This window comes from Phodopus roborovskii, unplaced genomic scaffold (genome assembly GCF_943737965.1).
Source record: "Phodopus roborovskii unplaced genomic scaffold, PHOROB, whole genome shotgun sequence".
In the NCBI taxonomy this organism is placed as follows: Eukaryota; Metazoa; Chordata; class Mammalia; order Rodentia; family Cricetidae; genus Phodopus; species Phodopus roborovskii.
In genome coordinates, this window is record NW_026126407.1 from 18,417,386 (window position 1) to 18,434,648 (window position 17,263).

Sequence of the window (17,263 nt, forward strand, 5' to 3'; positions counted from 1 at the left end):
AAATCACTAGAAAAATCTAAATAGCAGGAAAATATGAAATAAATTATGGTAGATCTTGCCTAGGCTGGCATGCTCAGTTAATTATGATTGTTTTTATTTCTCTCTCTCTTTCTCTCTCTCTGTGTAGCCCTGGCTGTCCTGGAACTCTCTTTTGCCTTCAGAGTGCTGGGATTAAAGGTGTGTGCCACTATGCAGGGCCTAAGTATGGTATCTTTATTGTAAAATCTTCACAACCACTGAAGAGTTTTTGAAGATGCTCCTGAGCTACCCTGGACTCATTTTGTCTTTGGATGACTTTGTGTGGGAGAGATCCTCCATCTGAAACTAAAACAATCCCAGCAGACTAAACATTCATTTGTTATCTATTTCCCTCCTGTATCTAGAGCAGTCCCACCCTTCCCTCATCCAATAATATTCAGGTTCTAATCTTCTATGATCAAGAACCAAGCTGTCTCCACCCCAACACCAAACAAATTGAGATCAAGTTTGCTGGGAAGATAGAGAAAGCAAGATAAACAAGTGATAAGCATGAAGGGTCCCTTCCTGGTGTGTAGACTGGAGATCTCATTACTTGGCAGTCTTCTTACTCCTTGGATATTCTTATATCCAGAATCTATCGAAAGGGAGCACTTCTTAGACAAGTGAGTCATGTTTTCCTCCTCTGCATGAAGTCAGCCGTGTTTGTGAAGTTACCAGTTCACCTTCGACATCTGTTGGAGCTGCCTTGCAACACTGAACTAGGGTTAGCTCCTGGACAGCGAGCATTGAGAAACAGTGAGATAGACTCTAAAAGAGATACAATCTCTTTATCTAACACTCAGTTCTCTACAAATAGCACAGCAGGGCCAGTGAGACAGCTTAGAGGGTGATGATACTTGCCACCAAACCCGATGATATGTGAGTTCCATTCTGGGAATCCACATGATAGAAGGAGAGGTAGGATTCCCACACATTGTTCTCTGACCCCCACAAATTGTCCTCTGATGTACTCGCATGCACAGCGCACACACACACAGACACATACACACACATACTAAATACATGTAATTAAAAACTAGCAGAGAAAATATTAAACACACATCTGTTTATATATATTTAAACACATTTGTATAAATATAATTTAAACCTCTAAAAATTTATATTTTTTTTGTGTATGTTTGTGTCACAGGGCAACATATAGGAATCAGCTCCTTCTTTCTACCACATGGGTCTTGGGGGATTAAACTCAGTATATCCAGTTTGACAGCATCCCCTGACCCACTTAAAGTTTTGTTTTTTAAAATAGAGTCTCATTCTGTTACTCTGTTCCTCTAGACTGACCTTGAACTCATAGCAATATTCCTATCTCAGCCTTCCTAGAGGCCAAATATTTTAAGAAATGTTTGAAAAATTACTTCATAGGAATTGAACATGGGAGCACATGTATGCCTTTAATCCCTGCACTAGGGAGGCAAAAGCAGGTGGATCTCTGTGATTTGAAAGCAGCCTGGTCTACATAGCAAGTTCTAACATAGCCAAGGCTACATGGTGAGACCTTATCTCAAAATAAAAGAAATAAACCCCAGTCACAAACCCCAATATGTGGGCAAACTGATGAGTGATCTTAAAGCACACAAATTGAAATTCACAAAACTGGTACAGTGCAAGTTTTCAAACCCTAGATTTGGACAAACCAATTCCCTACTTTTGTAAAATTAAATAAATCAGCTGGGTGGTGGTCATGCATTATTAAAAAAAATTAAAAAAAAGCAGAAACAAATATATTTATATATAAAATATATGCTATTTAAATTTTTTTACTTTTTTAATTTTTCAAGTTAGGGTTTCTCTGTGTAGCCTTGGTTGTCCTAGAACTCACTCTGTAGACCAGGATGGCCTTGAATTCACAGAGATCCACCTGCCTCTGCCTCCCAGTTACTGTGAGTAAGGGCATGAGCCACCACCACCTGGTAACAGTATTAAAAAAGAAAATGAGAATTACGTCTGTGTCAATGGGAAACAAGATGGTCAGAGTAGGAGAAAAAAAACTTCAATTGTAAAAAAACCTGAAATACTTTTTATTATAATCATTAGTATACATTCCTGATTCTTCCATCCTTTAAAATATAGATGTCCTAGTTCTGCCCATTACCAATTGAGAAATAATGACCCTGTAAAAATGAATGCCTCTACTGTGCAGGTAAAAGTCTCTATACATTTTCCCTGCTAAGAAAAACCAGCCTTGGAGAAATTGCTGCTTCCAGATCTGGGACAGGAAGCTCACAGGAGGTCCTGGAGGCTGGGGATGTAGCTGGGTTGGTAGAGTACTCCCAGCATGTGCAAAGTCCTGGCTTTGATCCACACAGCATGTACCTGTAACCCTGACTTCAGGGGTCTGGATCAGAAGTTCAAGATCACCCTTAGTTACACAGGGTGTTCAAGGCCAGGCAGGGATTCCTGTGCCCTGTCTGAAAAACTAATCAGCCAAATAACAACTAAAGTAACAGTAGACTTCTGAAATAAGGATTTACACTCACATGGGGTTTGTGGCTTTTCAGTGTACCAATGTACATTTATTACCAATGGAATGAGTTTCTACATTATGGAAAAGGACAAATTACCTGTTGTCGATAATTGTTACACGGGAAGGTGGGATCCCCAAAACATCACAGCTCTGCAAAAGTTCTTTCTTTCGAATCTCTCCTTGACTGTAGTAATTTCCTGAGGAAACAGATATAGTGGTACTTTTTTTTTTATGATTCGAGGTTTTATTTTATATTTAATTTTTTAAATTTTATTTAATTTTATATAACAGTCCAATTAAATGAAAACAAACATTTATACACAATATTTGGGAATTTGGGCGTCGTTCTTTCCAAACTACTTCCTGCTGGTAAGGGGCGCTGTCTTGGGGGATTCGAAGAAGATTCAGATATCCTGGCTGTAGTCTGTAGATGCTCACTCATTCTTATCCTATCTTATCCTATGATGGCCAGGTGGTAGTGGCCCATGCCTTTAGACTCAGGAGGCAGAGGCAGGTGGATCTCTGTGAGTTCAAGGCCAGCCTGGTCTACAAGAGCTAGTTCCAGGACAGCTTCCAAAGCCACAGAGAAACCCTGTCTTGAAATCTCCCCCCAGGAAAAAAAAAAAAAAAGAAAGAAAGAAAGAAAGAAAAAGAAAAAAGAAAAAGAAAGCAGGCTGACAAGCCAGTGGGTGCAAGCCAGTAAGCAGCATTCCTCCATGGTCTCTGCATCAGCTCCTGCTTCCAGGTTCCTGTCCTATTTAAGTTCCTACCCTTTCTGTTTCTGATAAACTGTTATATGGAAATACGAGTGAAACAAACCCTTTCTTCCCCAAGTTGCTTTTGGTCATGATGTTTCTCGTCACAGCATTAGTGATCCTAACCCGTAAGTAAGACAGAAAACATCCTCTTTTATTTTAATTTATTGAAATAATCTCTATCATGTAGTTCTGGCTGTCCTGAAAATCCCTATGTAGACCAGGCTGCAGAGATCCACTTGCCTCTGCCTCCTTAGTGCTGGGATTAAAGGCATGTGTCACCAATGCCCAGCTCAGTCTGCTTTCTCATAGAATCCAGAACCACTAGCCCAGGGATGGTACCACCCACAATGGTTGAGCCCTCCCCTATTGATCACTGATTAAGAAAATGCCTTACCAGATCTCTGTGAGTTTGAGGCCAGCCTGGTCTACAGAGTGAGTTCCAGGACAGCCAGGGACACACAGAGAAGCCCAATCTTGAGAAACAAACAAACAAAAGATCCAGCTGTAAGGTGTTTTGTTTGTTTGTTTTTCTTTTTAGTTTCTGGAAACAGGGTTTCTCTGCATAAATTTGGAGCCTGTCCTGGAACTAGCTCTTGTAGACCAGGCTGGTCTTGAACTCACAGAGACTCGCCTGCCTTTGCTCCCGAGTGCTGTGATCCAGGAATGTGCTACCACCACCCGACTTGAGAAAACAAACCAAACAAGGCACCTATGCAGGCAAATCCACAGAAACATAAAGTACAACTAACTGTAGTCATAGAGGCTAGAAGAAGGAAGGAATGGGGAGTTATTGCTTAATGGGTTACAGAGTTTCTCTTTGGAATGATGAAATAGAGGTGATGGTTACAAAATCTAGTGAAGGTACTTGCTACTGCTGAATTTAACATTTAAGGATTTTCAAAAGAGTGAGTTTTATATAATAACTTTTTATGACATAATGAAAGAAACATTGAAAACAGAGACCAGTGTTTCACTCAATAAAACTCTCCCAGGGGTTGGTGATATGGCTCAGCAGGTAAAGGGACTTGATGCCCAGCCAAATGACCTGAGTGTGAGCATTAAGACTCAGGGTGGGAGAAAATAATAAAGTCCTTTAACCTCCATATGGCATGCACAGGCCCTTACAAATACATACATGCACTAAATAAATGTGATAAAAAATTTTAAAACCTTGAGTTATTATGAAACATAAATTATGCCTTTAAATTTGGTAGAACAATTATATATTTTTAAAAAAATCTGGATGTGTGGTTTGTCCAGTGTCAGATTCCTGGAGCTGGAGTTACAGGTGGTCTTGAGCCACCTCACATGGGTCCAGAGCAGAACTCAGGCCCTCTGCTAGAGAAGCAAGTGCTCTTAATCATTGAACCATCTCTCCAGCCCCTAAAAGGAAGTCATATCCAGTCAGCAAACGCCAGGAAGCACTGTCATACATGTATCATCACCAGCCTGTCTGGCCACATTTGTAAGTGGCTTTTCACTATTCCCAAAAGGTTGAACTATATTTGTATTTTTACTCACAGAAATACTATTTTGTTAGTTTTTTTGACCTGTAACTTACAGGTGGTCAGAGACAAGCATACTAAGGGGCTTTTTCTCATTATGATAGGCATATGTATACCAGAAGGAATGAAAATAATGTCATAGTGTCTGCTCACTGAGGTGAAGTTATAAAAAGTGTTTGCAATACCAAGTCCTTCACGGTTCCTGAAGTTCTTTTGAGTAGGTCCATTCGACACTTCTGTCAGAGTAATCAGAATAATGCTGCTATACATTTTTTTTTTTCCTAAACCTAAATCTTTACATGGTTCTCAGGGAATGTTTGTCACTGTAGAATTTCTCTTTGCTCTCTGCAATGATCTCTTCAACACTGAATTAGCATTTCCTTTGTAGCTTTCTATAGTTTAATCAAGTCTTCCAGTTTTACAATTTTAAATCTAATTCAGGAGCTGGGGAACTGGCTCATTTGGTAGAGTGCTTAGCTAGTAAGCATGATGCCCTGGGGCTGACCCCTGGGGCCTTGGGAGGTGGAGGCACAAGGATCAGAAGCTTAGGGCCGTCTTTAGCTACATCTTTGCTTTGAGGCCAGCCTGGGTTATCTGAGATGGTGTATCAACACAAAAACAAACAAGCACACACCTATTGCACAGACACAAAACTACTTCCCCAAATCTACTCAGCTGGGAATGCAGCTCAGTAGCAAGATAGCAGACTCAGTCTCCAGTACTGTAAAAACAAAACAAAACACCCCAGCTAAGTAAACAACCAGCAAGACAGCAATATTTCCTTATGAACTTACATTTATGTATGTGTGTATATGTGCATGCATGCATGCCATAGCATGAATGTACAGGTTAGAGGACAATTTTGGGGAGCCAGTCCTTTCCTTCCACCATTTGGATCTTGGGGATCTAAACTCAGCTTGTAAGGCTTGGCTACTGGTGCCCTTACCTGCTGAGCCACCTTACTAGTCCAATAATTCTTTTTGAGATAGCTATTCCTCTGCTGCTCAGACTGCCCTAACTCCTGGCCCCTCCTGCTTCGGTCTTCCTGGTAGCTGGAACTATACAGGTATATATCACCAGGTCCAGCTGACAACACCAGCGTTTTCATCCTTCCTCTTTCTCTCTTCTGTCTGTCTGTCTGCCTGTCTTTCTGAGATAAGGTCTTTTGTAGTTCAGGCTGCCCTTGAACTAAGTATGTAGCCAAGGATGGTCTTGATTTGGTCTTCCTGCTACCACTTCCCAACTGCTGGGATTACCAGCATGTACCTACCTGGCTTAACAGCAGCATTTTAACAAGCACTTATACACAGTGTAGCTTTAAAATAGGGCTGTGGGGCTAGTGAGATGGCTCAGTGGTTAAAGGCATCTACTGTAGCCTGACAACTTGAGTTTGACCATAGTTCCCACGTGGTAGAAGGAGAGAATTCACTTTTGCAAGTTGTCTTCTGACTTCCACAAGTATTTTGTGGCACTCCCATGAACACAAAACAAGTAAATGTTAAAAAAAAAAATAAAATAGGGGCTGTAAATAATTATATTTATAAGGAAAAGGTAAGAATACATTTTTTTTTTTTTTTCCAAAACAGGGTTTCTCTGTGGCTTTGAAGCCTGTCCTAGAACTAGCTCTGAAGACCAGGCTGGCCTCGGGATCACAGAGATCCACCTGCATCTGCCTCTCGAGTGCTGGGATTAAAGGCATGCACTACCACCGCCAATCGTAAACATACATTTTTAATGCATAAAGTTCTAATAAGGAGCTGGAGAGTTGGCTTAATAGTTAAGAACACTTACTGCTCTTGAAGATTACCTGGGTCCAGTTTCCATCACCCACATGGTGCCTTATAACTGCCAGTAACTCCAGTTCCAGGGGATTTGATGCCCTCCTCTGACCTCTGGGGGTATCAGGCAGGCATATGAAACACATGTAAGAAAATGTATTCATACACATAAAAAAAATCTTTAATTTTAATAAATGATCTAGTAGTCAACCCATCAGCCGAAGTGCTTACGAAGGGGCATTTCTTTCTGTTAAGCACTGGGCAGCTCTGTACTCCGGCGTTACCATCATGACTGTATCAGCTGGTTGTAATGAAGCTATTTCCTCTTGAGCCTGATATGTCTCTCTGTAGGCCATCATAGAGCAGAGACTGAGGTAGTGACCTACATCCAGTCATGGCAACAAAATAAGCAAAGCAATAATGATAATTAGGTCTGAGGTAAGGTAATGGCCCTGTTAACATTCCCCGCAGAAGGCAGGGAGTGTCACCAGACCCTCACTTGGGAGCCTGGTGCTGTGTCTTCTTATCTTATCCCTAGCTGCATGTCATCCTGTGCCCAGGCACCCCTCTCTAGCCTCCAGCACATAGGAGTTAGAAGGCTGAACGCAGTCACTTTTTCATGCATGTGTCCATGTGTGGTTGTATGAGGAGGTTAATATTGACTGTCTTCCTCTGTCATTTTCTATCATAGTTTCTTTTCTGAGGTAGGATTTCTCACCAAACCCAGACTTCCCTGTGGGTTAGGCTTGCTGGCCAAGAAGCTCTGGGAACCTAAATTCCTTGCTCCTAGACACCACCACAGTACTGAGTATATAGGTGTGTGCCCAGGTTTTATGTGGCTGCTGGGGATCTGAACTCACATCTAACCACTCCCAGCCCTTGGAATCACAGTCTCAAGTTTCAATAGCTCACAATTTAAAAGGACAATTTATCTAATGTGCATTGGTATAAGGATGTCTGATCCTCTGGAACTGTAGTTACAGAGTTGTGAGCTGCCATGTAGGTGCTGGGCATTGAACATGAATCCTCTGCAAGAACAGCAAATGCACTTATTCAATAAGCTATTCTTCTGCTGGGTGTTGGTGGCGCACACCTTTAGTCCCAACACTCGGGAGGCAGAGGCAGGTGGATCTTTGTGAGTCTGAGGCCAGCCTGGTCTACAGAGCTAGTTTCAGGGCAGGCTCCAAAGCAAATATAGAGAAACCCTGCCTTGAAAAACAACAAAAGGAAACAAAAAAAAACCAAAAAACAAAAAAAAAAAAAAAAAAAAAAAAAACAAAAACAAAAACAAAAAAAAAACAAAACCCCAAAAAACAAAAAGCTATCCTTCCATGCCCAATTCATTCTGTTCTTAATCATAATATAATTAATACTTAAGATTTTTTAAAAAAGAAACTTCAGATGCATTGGGTTAGAAGGAGAGGTTAAACTGTCACTTTCTCTCCCTCCCCTGATCCTTAAAAACAAGGTCTTATGTAACCCAGGCTGGTCTTAAATCACCATGTGTCAGGATAACCTTGAACTCCTGACATCTCTGCTTCTATCTACTGAGGGCCTGGATTACAGGTATGTGCCATCACAAGCAGCTTAGGCCACTCCCTTTGAGGCCGAGTTCAAATGTTTCTCAAGAAGGAATACTGTGAAGTCTTGTTAGTGACAAAAAAGGAATTATTTGAAATAACCCAGTAAGCTTTATTTTAGAAAATATGGTGAATCAGATGTTTGATGAAACTCTCTGAGCATATCTGACCACGTGAGACAAATGGCAAACACATTTGAGAATATAAGACTGACGTAGCAGGAAAGTAAGGGCTACAGCTGAAGGACGGAAACAAAAATAGCATGAATCCTGAGGGATTACATAACAGACCCAGGGCACTTAGAGAGCATCCACACAGCCTTGCTCTGAAGTTAGGTTTAGAGTTTAGCAGCAAACAAGGGGATGTCTATACAAAGAAAGGACCTTTAGAAGCCTACACCTTTATCAGATGAAGAAACAAACCAGCCAAAAAGCCCACCCTAGACTGAGGTGCTCAGGCTTGGTTTGAGTAGAAGGCAAATTAAGAAAAACATTACATACCCTCCTCCAAATTTCTTTAACTCCCACTCAACTTTCCTTGGTGTGAGTGACTCAACATCTCTAGCCGGCATGTATTTCTAGGAGCTCAATGCTTTCTATCAGCAGATGGCATCTACTTCTCTCCTTGGACCCAGATGAGACGTGTGACAATTTCAACAAGGAAAATGTAGAGGCGATACTGCAGGGTTTCTAAGGCTGGTCATGAAAGACAACATGGCTATTTTTGGATTCTCTCTCAGGACACCTGCCTGGTCTCTCAGGACACCTGCCTGGGAACCCAGCCACCAGGTTGTAAAGAAACAGAAAGTACTGGATAAATCATATGCGTATGTTCTAATTGAAATCCCTACCTAAGTTCCTAGCAACCAGACATGCAAGTAGAGGAAAACCTTAAGCTAAGTTCCTAGCAACCAGATATGCAAGTAGAGGAAAATCTTAAGGTGATTGCAATGCCCAGTTTGGAGGCTCTCATTACCATGGACAAGAGATACTGTACAGTGAAGACACTTGGGGTTGCATCCTCAACTTATACTACTTCTCTGGCCTGAAAAAAAAAATCAAGCTAAAAAAATTTGGAGTGATCTGAGGCAGGCAATGACTTAGATCACCAGGGGCTGCGGAGATGGCTCAGTGGATAAGAGTGCTTGCTGCTCAAGCACAAGGACATGGGTTTGAATCCCTAACACCCATGTATGAAATCCACATGTCCACTATGCCTACAACCCTAGTGCTCTGGAGGGGTGGAGACAAGGGTTTGCTGAGACTTGGTGGCTGTCAGCCTACCTCCAGGTTCAGTGAGAGACCCTGTCTCAAGAGGAAGGAGGCAGAGTTATAAAACAGGATACTCAATATCCTCCTTTGGCCTCTGCAAGTGCATATCAGCACATACATGTGTACATATACTACATATACCACCCACCCACACATACAAAATAAATATTAGAAAAAGTGAACCAAGCAGGGTGGTGGTGGAGCACACCTTTGATCCCAGTACTCGGGAGGCAGAAGCAGGTTGATCTTTGTGAGTTTGAGGTCAGCCTGGATTACAGAGTATGTTCCAGGACAGGCAGAGCTGTTACTGAGAGAAACTGTTTTGAAAATCCAAAAACAAAAAAAAGTGAACCATTTATGTGTTACCACAAATATGGTTTTAAGATACATGTGCACAAGCATATAAAAATAAATCACAAAGCACCCTTGTAGAAACCCAGAATAAGTTGTAAGAACAAAGAACAGAATCATACCTACAACTACTGAAATTGGGAGTTATTAGGAAGTCTAAGTAATTGAATAAAGTAATAAATGAAGATATCAAGTACAACTGATACTGTGACATTTGCAATAGGAAACTTTAGACAGGAGAAACAGACTGAAGGACAGAATTGTATGAACACCATCTCAATATGTATGGAAGACCTAAATGTAATACTCTTAACAGCCACATATGGTATGTGCCTGCTACTCTGGGAGGCCAAGCAGAGAAACCACAAGTTTGAGGCTGGCCTGGATAACATTGCAATACTAAAAGACCAGGGTGTAGGTCAGTGATAGAATACATGCTTAGCATGCTCAACGCTCTGGGCTCAAGCCCAGCACAGAAACCAGAACCAAACAAGACTCTTAACAGATATGAAAGAAGGCCAATATAAATGAGACATCATAAAATGATAGCCAGAAAGACTTTATGTTGTAAATTTGTCCTCTACTGACACTAAGTCAGTGAAATTTCAACGGGGAAAAGTGCCAATAAAGTTTTTTCTTGAATATAACCAACCTAATTCTTAAAACATATTTATTTAAGAGGAAAACAAGGTCAAAACAAGCAAGTACACCCTGAGCAGCAATCAGAGGTTCTAACATATTGGGTAACAGGGCTATAAAGTTTCAGTCATTTGGCTGGTGAGATGGTGTAGCAGTAAGTCAATGAGCCTGATGACCTGTTTGAACCCTGGAATCCAAGTAAAAGTGGAAGGGGAAAATCCTTCTCAAGGTTGTCCTCTGACCTTTACACATGGCATGGTGTAAGCATGCCCCACCACACATAAACATATTATTACAAGTTACAGTAATTAAAACAGACATGTCAGGGCTGAAGAGATGGATGGCTCAGCCATTAAAAGCACTTACTGCTCTTCCATAGGATCTGGGTTCAGTTCCCAGAACTCAGGTGGAGGCTCAAATCATCTGTAATTCCACCTCCAGGGAGATCTGATGCCCTCTTCTGGCCTCCATGGGCACCACACACACAGTGGTACACAGACATATGCACAGATAAAACAACTGTACAAATAAAACTCTTTTTAACTGGGTAGAGGTGCTTGCCTTTACTTCTAGCACTCAGGAGGCAGAGGGAAGTGGATTTCTGTGAGTTTGAGGCCAGCCTGGTCTACAGAGCAAGTTCCAGGACAGCCAGCACTGTTACACAGAGAAACCCTGTCTCGAGAAAAAAAACCAAAAACCAAACAACCCCCCCAAAAAAAAAAGAAAAAAAGAAAGAGGGAATCTCATGAGCCTGGAAAATCTGTACACACACACACACACACACACACACACACACAGAGAGAGAGAGAGAGAGAGAGAGAGAGAGAATACAAACTAATATAAAACCTCATATGAGCTAGAGGAGAAATGTTGGCTTTCATGATTCCAGTCTTTTCTATCAAACCATTTCCATGTAGATATCAGAATGAACTGTCTAAAGCAGACAGATTATTATTATTATTTTATTTACTTTTTTTTTTTTTAAAGACAGGGTCTTTCTCTGTAGTCCTGGAAACCTCTATGTAAACTAGGCTGGCTTTGAACTCACAAATTCACCTGCTGTGCTTCCCGTGTGCTGGCATTAAAAATGTTAAAAATGTGCTACCACACTTTTTATTAAGTTTTGTTTTGTTTTGTTTTTTGTTTTGTTTTGAGACAGAGTGTAGCCCTGGCTGTCTTAGAATTCACTTTGTAGACCAGGGTGGCCTTGAACTCAAATGCCTGTCTCTGCTTCCCAAGTGCTGGAATTAAAGGTGTGCACTACCACACTCAGGTTTAATTTTAGTTGTAATTATGTTTTATGTGTGCTATGGGGTGGTATGTACATGTGAGTCCAGGTACATGTAGAGGCCAGAGGAGGGTGTTGACTCTTTGAGATCTAAAGAAATAAGCTGTTAAAAGCCTCCTGAAGTTGGTGCTGAGGACCAAACTCAGGTCCTCCACAAGAGTAGCCCTCTTAACTGCTGAGCCTTCTCTCCAGCACCTCTGTTTTAAAAAATCTCATAAATAGTGGCTCGGGGCTAGATAGTGGGTAAAGGCATTTGCAGTCAAGCCTGATGACCTGAGTTCAATTCCAGGGACCCACATGGAGTGGAAGGAGGGAACTGACCCCTGCAGGTTGTCTTCTGCTGACCATCTGTGGGGCCATGGCCTGCAGGTTCCTCCCTTCACAAATAATACTTAATAGACTGAAAAAGTAGCTTGATGAGCTGGGTGGTGGTGGCACATGCAGGCAGATCTTTGTGAGCTCAAGGCCAGCTTGGTCTACAGAGCTAGTTCCAGGACAGGCTCCAAAGCCACAGAGAAACCCTGCCTTGAAGAACCAAAAACCAACCCAACCAAATCAACCCAACCCAACCCACCAACCAACCAAAAAGAAACCCCACAAAAAGTTGATGAAATAATGTTTCTTGAAATCTGACAGGGTACACAACACACAAAGTAATGGACAGCCTGGGTGTAATGATTTTGAGCAGCAGGGCCCAGGCCTCAGCTCTTTCATGGTAAAGTCTTGGTGATTCAATGTCTATTTGTAAAATAGAAATAATAGTGTTGTCTTATAAGATGGCTGAGGACAATTAACTGAGTCACCACTGCCAAACAAAACTTGCTTCTCCCTTCTCCTTGAACTGAGGATGTAGTTGGGATAAGCTATTGGCACAAATGCAAGACTTAACCTAATTATTTACTATGGCCTACAAGGCTCAGCTCTGCTCCCTATATAGCCTTCTTTTTTGAAGCCCAGATCAAACGAAACCCTACTTGGAGCCTTCTTTAAGGAAACCTTCTGCAAAGAGAATTAATGTTCTTCTTGACTTCCTGCCTACTGTGTTTTCTCCATTATATTGCTACAATTTCCACTATAGTATATTAAACATCACTACTTTCTTGGTTTGTACAACAGTGACCAATTTAAAATGGCAAGTTGGATTCAGAGGACATAATTAAAGGCATCAATAGAAGTACAGACTACTAAGTGAATACTTTTTATCTTTCATTAGAAAAAGATTTTGGGCTGGGCAGTGGTGGCCCGTGCCTTTAAATCCATCACTTGGGAGGCAAAGGCAGGTTCATCTCTGTGAATTTGAGGACAGCCTGTTCCAGCAAGTTCCAGTCCTTGGAGCCCTCACCTCCATTAATCTGCATTACCACAATTTAAAACACAATAACTCTCCCAAATTTAGCCAATCTCATAAATCAATTCTGATGAGCGCGATTTAGAATAAAGTCTAGCATAAATATATACTAAGTAAATAAAAAGTGGTGGTAGGGGAAACAATGTGTAAAACGTGATTTCTGTGAAAAGTCTGTTATCTAAAAATGAAGAACCGGAATGACACACAACCACATTGGGAAAAGAGGTCATGGGCAATTTTGAAAATCAACTTTATTGAGGTATAATTTAATATATCATAAAATTCAGTCACTGTATGTACACAGTTTAAGTTGTGCAGTCATCGACATATATAGGTGTCATTTTTTTTTGTTTTGTATCATAGTGCAAGTCTTATTTTTGAAGAGTTCTCTTAATGAAAGCTGGGTGGAGATGAACTCTAAAATTAAATAGTTTCTATCTATTCTGAAGTAACTCCTCCAATCTGACATACACATCTTTGTAGAGCACAATGAATTTCAAAGCACCAGGAATGTCTTTTGCTATCGCTAGGAAAGAAACCTGGTGGGTTGGGCAGACAGCATAGTTTAGATTGTTTGGTGCACGATTATATTTGATCCTTCTGTAAATAGATGGTTCCTCAGGATAAAAGGTCAGGCACATCCATCGGCTCACATCTGTAATCCCAGCACTGGGGAAGCTAGGCTGCAATGAGATTGTCTTAAAAAAACAAAAACACTCAGTCGCAGTTCCCAAAGGAACATGCAGGTACCGAATGGAACCAACGACGAGCAACCACTTTTCTGCTCCTCAATTTAGCTGGAGATGAGTGGAATTCGCTCGGGGTTCCACAACCTATCTGGGAAGCCGGCTGTTTCTGTGCCTGTGACGAGCACAGAGAAAGGACCTTCGGTATACTCACTTAGCTGCCTAACAGAAGACCTTTCTAGAGGAAATAATTGAGATCGGTTAGTTCCCTAACCCGGCTCCCAGCGTCCCTTCTACGGCCTCCTACCTGCCGAGAAGCAGAGCAAGAACACCCGCTGCTCCAGGCGGGCCAAGCCTAGCACCGTGGGAGCAAAGAACATGGCTTCATCGTCCGGGTGCGCGATCACCAGAAGGGCCCGGCTTCCGGCTCCCAGCAGGCCTGCCTGCTCCGGAGACTTCATTCGTTCCGCCGAGTCCCGAACCCGGAGGAAGCCCCATGTCAGGGCAGCCACCACCAGACACAAGAGACCCACCACTTCCATGCCGGGTAAGTGGCACCGCGCCTGCGCAGTAAGGAAGGCGGGGGGTGGACACGGGCTCCTGCGGGAAAACTGAACCCGCTGAAACTGCGTTCCGTGTCTAAGTGCTCTGTGGCTGGACAACGGCGAGATCCGTGGTCCTACCGTGGAAACTTCCACCCACACTGCGCCGTCTCATCTCGTATATAGCCATGGCAAAATCCTATCCCTGCTACCGTTTCAGGGCTAACCCGAACTTGAGGTCTAGTATACTTCCGTCCAGTGTGCTTAAAAGGAGGAAGCGTTGTGCAATTGTTTTGAGATAGTGTTTCACTGTGTGTACCCTTGGGTGCCTCTGAACTCACTTTGTAGACTTTGATGGGCTCGAATTTGCAACGATCCTCATTCCTCTCCTGCCCCCTACGCTGGCAGGTCAGGCGTGTCACAGCACGCCGGCTAAAACGGAAGCCTTTCCAAATAAACTTAAACATTTGGTAGGGAGAGTTCCCTTCTCTCGCTGCAGCTCGTTTTTTAAACCCACTTCTTATGACCCAAGACTTCGTGTAAACAACCCGTTATCCGGATGAAAGTTTTCCGAAGCGGGTCACACTTTGTTGTTTTTTTTTTTTTTTTTCTCAGTGGGCGACTTTGGTAGGGGAAAAGTAAGCGGCTATGAGCAAACGTCATTTCAGCAGAAGGGTCCGGCTGACAGCACGGTCAGGAGGTGCTTAAATTCTCTTAAGGGGTAGAGATTAAGGAGCGGCGCGGCGGAGAAGGCCTTACCCGCCATTCCGGGGGGGAGACCTGGTGTGAAATTAACGTGCATCCCAGCCACGTGGGCTCGGCTTTCTGTCTCCGGCGAGGAGCGCACAGCCGCTTTGGCGGCGCGAAAGGGTCGCAAGGTTTGCCTCGCGCCAGGCGCCTTGTCCTTTCCCACGCCTGAGGGGGAAGGCCCCGGGCGCGCGGGAGTGGCAGGCTCGCGGTGGCGCTCCTGGCCGGGTGCGCGATGGCTGCCGCGGCCGGCCGGACCCGAGGCAGTGCTGCCGGAGCCGGTAGGAGTGTGAGGGACAGCTTGAAAGGAACCGGCGCGGCACCCACGACCCAGGAAGCGAGGCCGAGGTGAGAGCGGCGCTCCGCCCGGGGAGGGTGTCGTCTCCCCAACCCTCCGGAAGGAGGAGGAGCCCGTGTCGGAGCCGCCTTAGCGCGGCTGCCGGGCCTGAGGGGGGGAGGGAGAGGGGTTGAGGCAAGATGGCGGCTAAGGTGGCGAAGCTGCGGCGGCGGCCGGAGTGAGCGCCCAGCTCGCCGCGCCGAGCGAGGGCCGGGCGGAGGGCCGCGCGCCGGGGCCGCGCCCCGCTCGTCCGGCCGTGGGGGCGCGCAGGCTCCCACGCTCCGCCAGCTCCGGGTGAGTAGGCCCGGCGCCTGCAGCCCCGGCCTCGGGGCCCTGCTCGCCCGGGAGCTTCCGAGGGCTGCTAGGGCTCCAGTGCCGGAGGCGGCTTCTCGGGCGGGCCGGGGGCGTCGCGAAGTGCGCGGAGCTGGGACCCATGCGAACCGCCGGTCGCTTCCTCTCCGCCACCCAGGGGCGAGTCGGGTGCGGCAGGGAGTTCAGGCTAGGCGAGTGGAGGTTTCTAGAGTTTATGGGGAGAATGGCCTTAGGCGAGCGGAGGCCGGCCTGAGATGTCTGCCCATTGGGGAGGGGGCGTGCGGTGCCTGCAGGGCTGGAGGAGGGGGTGTGAGGATGGAGGGCCCCGGGTGGGGCCGGCCGCAGGTGACCCGCCTAGGCCCACTGTTGAGGGAGAGAGTTGGTGGCTGTCTGGCGAGTGTGGAAGGGGTTAAGGAGGGTGACAGCGATGGACAAGTGTGTGAAGAACAAACTAGTTCACCTTCCTAACTGGCCCACTTGAGGTATAATGGCGAAGGGCTGGTAGTGGTGCAGATGCAAAGAGCAGCACCCTCTGCCTCCTGCCGCTTGTTATTGGTGTTTTCTTGTGCCAAGTGGGAGAGTGCACCCCTTCTTTGGGGAGACAACGACGACCGGGATTTGAGAAACTAATTGAGAAAGCAACCTTAACGGAAAGGACACCGCGTTCTTAGTATTGGTGTGGATCAGGAATAGTCATGTATGAAAAGGAGTGGATGGTATTTATGAGAAGTGTTTGCCAGGTTGTGTGCCACAGCGCCTGTACACTAGAGTTACGTTGGAGAGTAGCGTTATGGGTAGTTTTAATCTTTGGGATTAGTATATTCGCCTGTATCAGATTTGCTACTCTGATTGTATCCTATTATATTTGAAACTTACATTCCTTGTGTGCACTCTGGTGAGAGAATGATGGGAGGCTGAAAGTGGCTGTATGCAGAGAGCAACAGGCCTGGGATTTAAAAATGCCCACACATACATAGTTGTTCAATAGTTGTTCATTTGTTCAAGAGTATCTTGATGAATAGCTGCTGACGATTCTGAGTCACGTGGAATACCTTGTGGATAAATGGAGAGCTGCTGTTTTAAATTAATTAATTTAGTTTGTTTTGAGACCGTTTAAGTCTGTAGGACTTGCTGACCTGAAACTCCCCTTGTAACTGGTGCATGAATTGCATGCTTACACCACCACCATACCCGGACGGAGTACTGTTTAATTTTTTAATATTTTGAGGAAATGTTTTAATAAATTCTCTCAAATTTATTGGATAACCCAGTTCGTATTTGCTTGGGCTCAGTCTCTGACTTATCTAGATATGTGTAAGAATTACAGAAGGAATAAAGCTAACTTACTAGAGTGAAATCTTACTTTCTTATTCTATTAAAATCCTGTAGCCGTTTAGTTTATTTTGATATTTATAGCTTCCAGTTGTTTTGTCTTAAGTGCACCTGTTAGTGAAAATCAAAGTGTGTATGTATATGTGTTTGTGTTTATACATATCTAGAAAGTGATTACTCGCCACACCAAAACATTTATCTTTTAGAAAAGACTTGCCATATGTTATAATACTCCTGAGAAGTTGTAATACTAGGAATCATGATTCCCTCTGTCATTAACTGGCAT

At 43.9% G+C, this 17,263-nt stretch overlaps 2 protein-coding genes across 24 annotated transcripts in view; one reads left to right on the forward strand and one right to left on the reverse strand.

Moving 5' to 3' along the window:
* Positions 1 to 14,444, reverse strand: part of Pigl (phosphatidylinositol glycan anchor biosynthesis class L) — a 54,385-nt gene extending 39,941 nt beyond the window's left edge. The window contains exons 1-2 of the mRNA XM_051180444.1: positions 14,015 to 14,444; positions 2,601 to 2,700 (exon numbers count right to left, since the gene is read on the reverse strand). Of these exons, the coding sequence (XP_051036401.1) occupies positions 2,601 to 2,700; positions 14,015 to 14,249 (335 nt within the window). The 5' untranslated portion in view covers positions 14,250 to 14,444. The remainder of the gene's footprint in view (positions 1 to 2,600; positions 2,701 to 14,014) is intronic.
* Positions 14,445 to 15,086: 642 nt separating this feature from the next.
* The window catches only part of Ncor1 (nuclear receptor corepressor 1), a 143,110-nt gene continuing 140,933 nt past the window's right edge, over positions 15,087 to 17,263 (forward strand). For 21 of the 23 annotated variants that reach the window (XM_051180411.1, XM_051180419.1, XM_051180414.1 and 18 more), the window contains exon 1: positions 15,440 to 15,627. The gene's annotated coding sequence lies outside the window, so the exon portion shown is untranslated. Of the gene's footprint in view, positions 15,345 to 15,438; positions 15,628 to 17,263 lie in introns of those variants that run through there. The other 2 variants (XM_051180412.1, XM_051180428.1) reach the window with 2 other exon arrangements.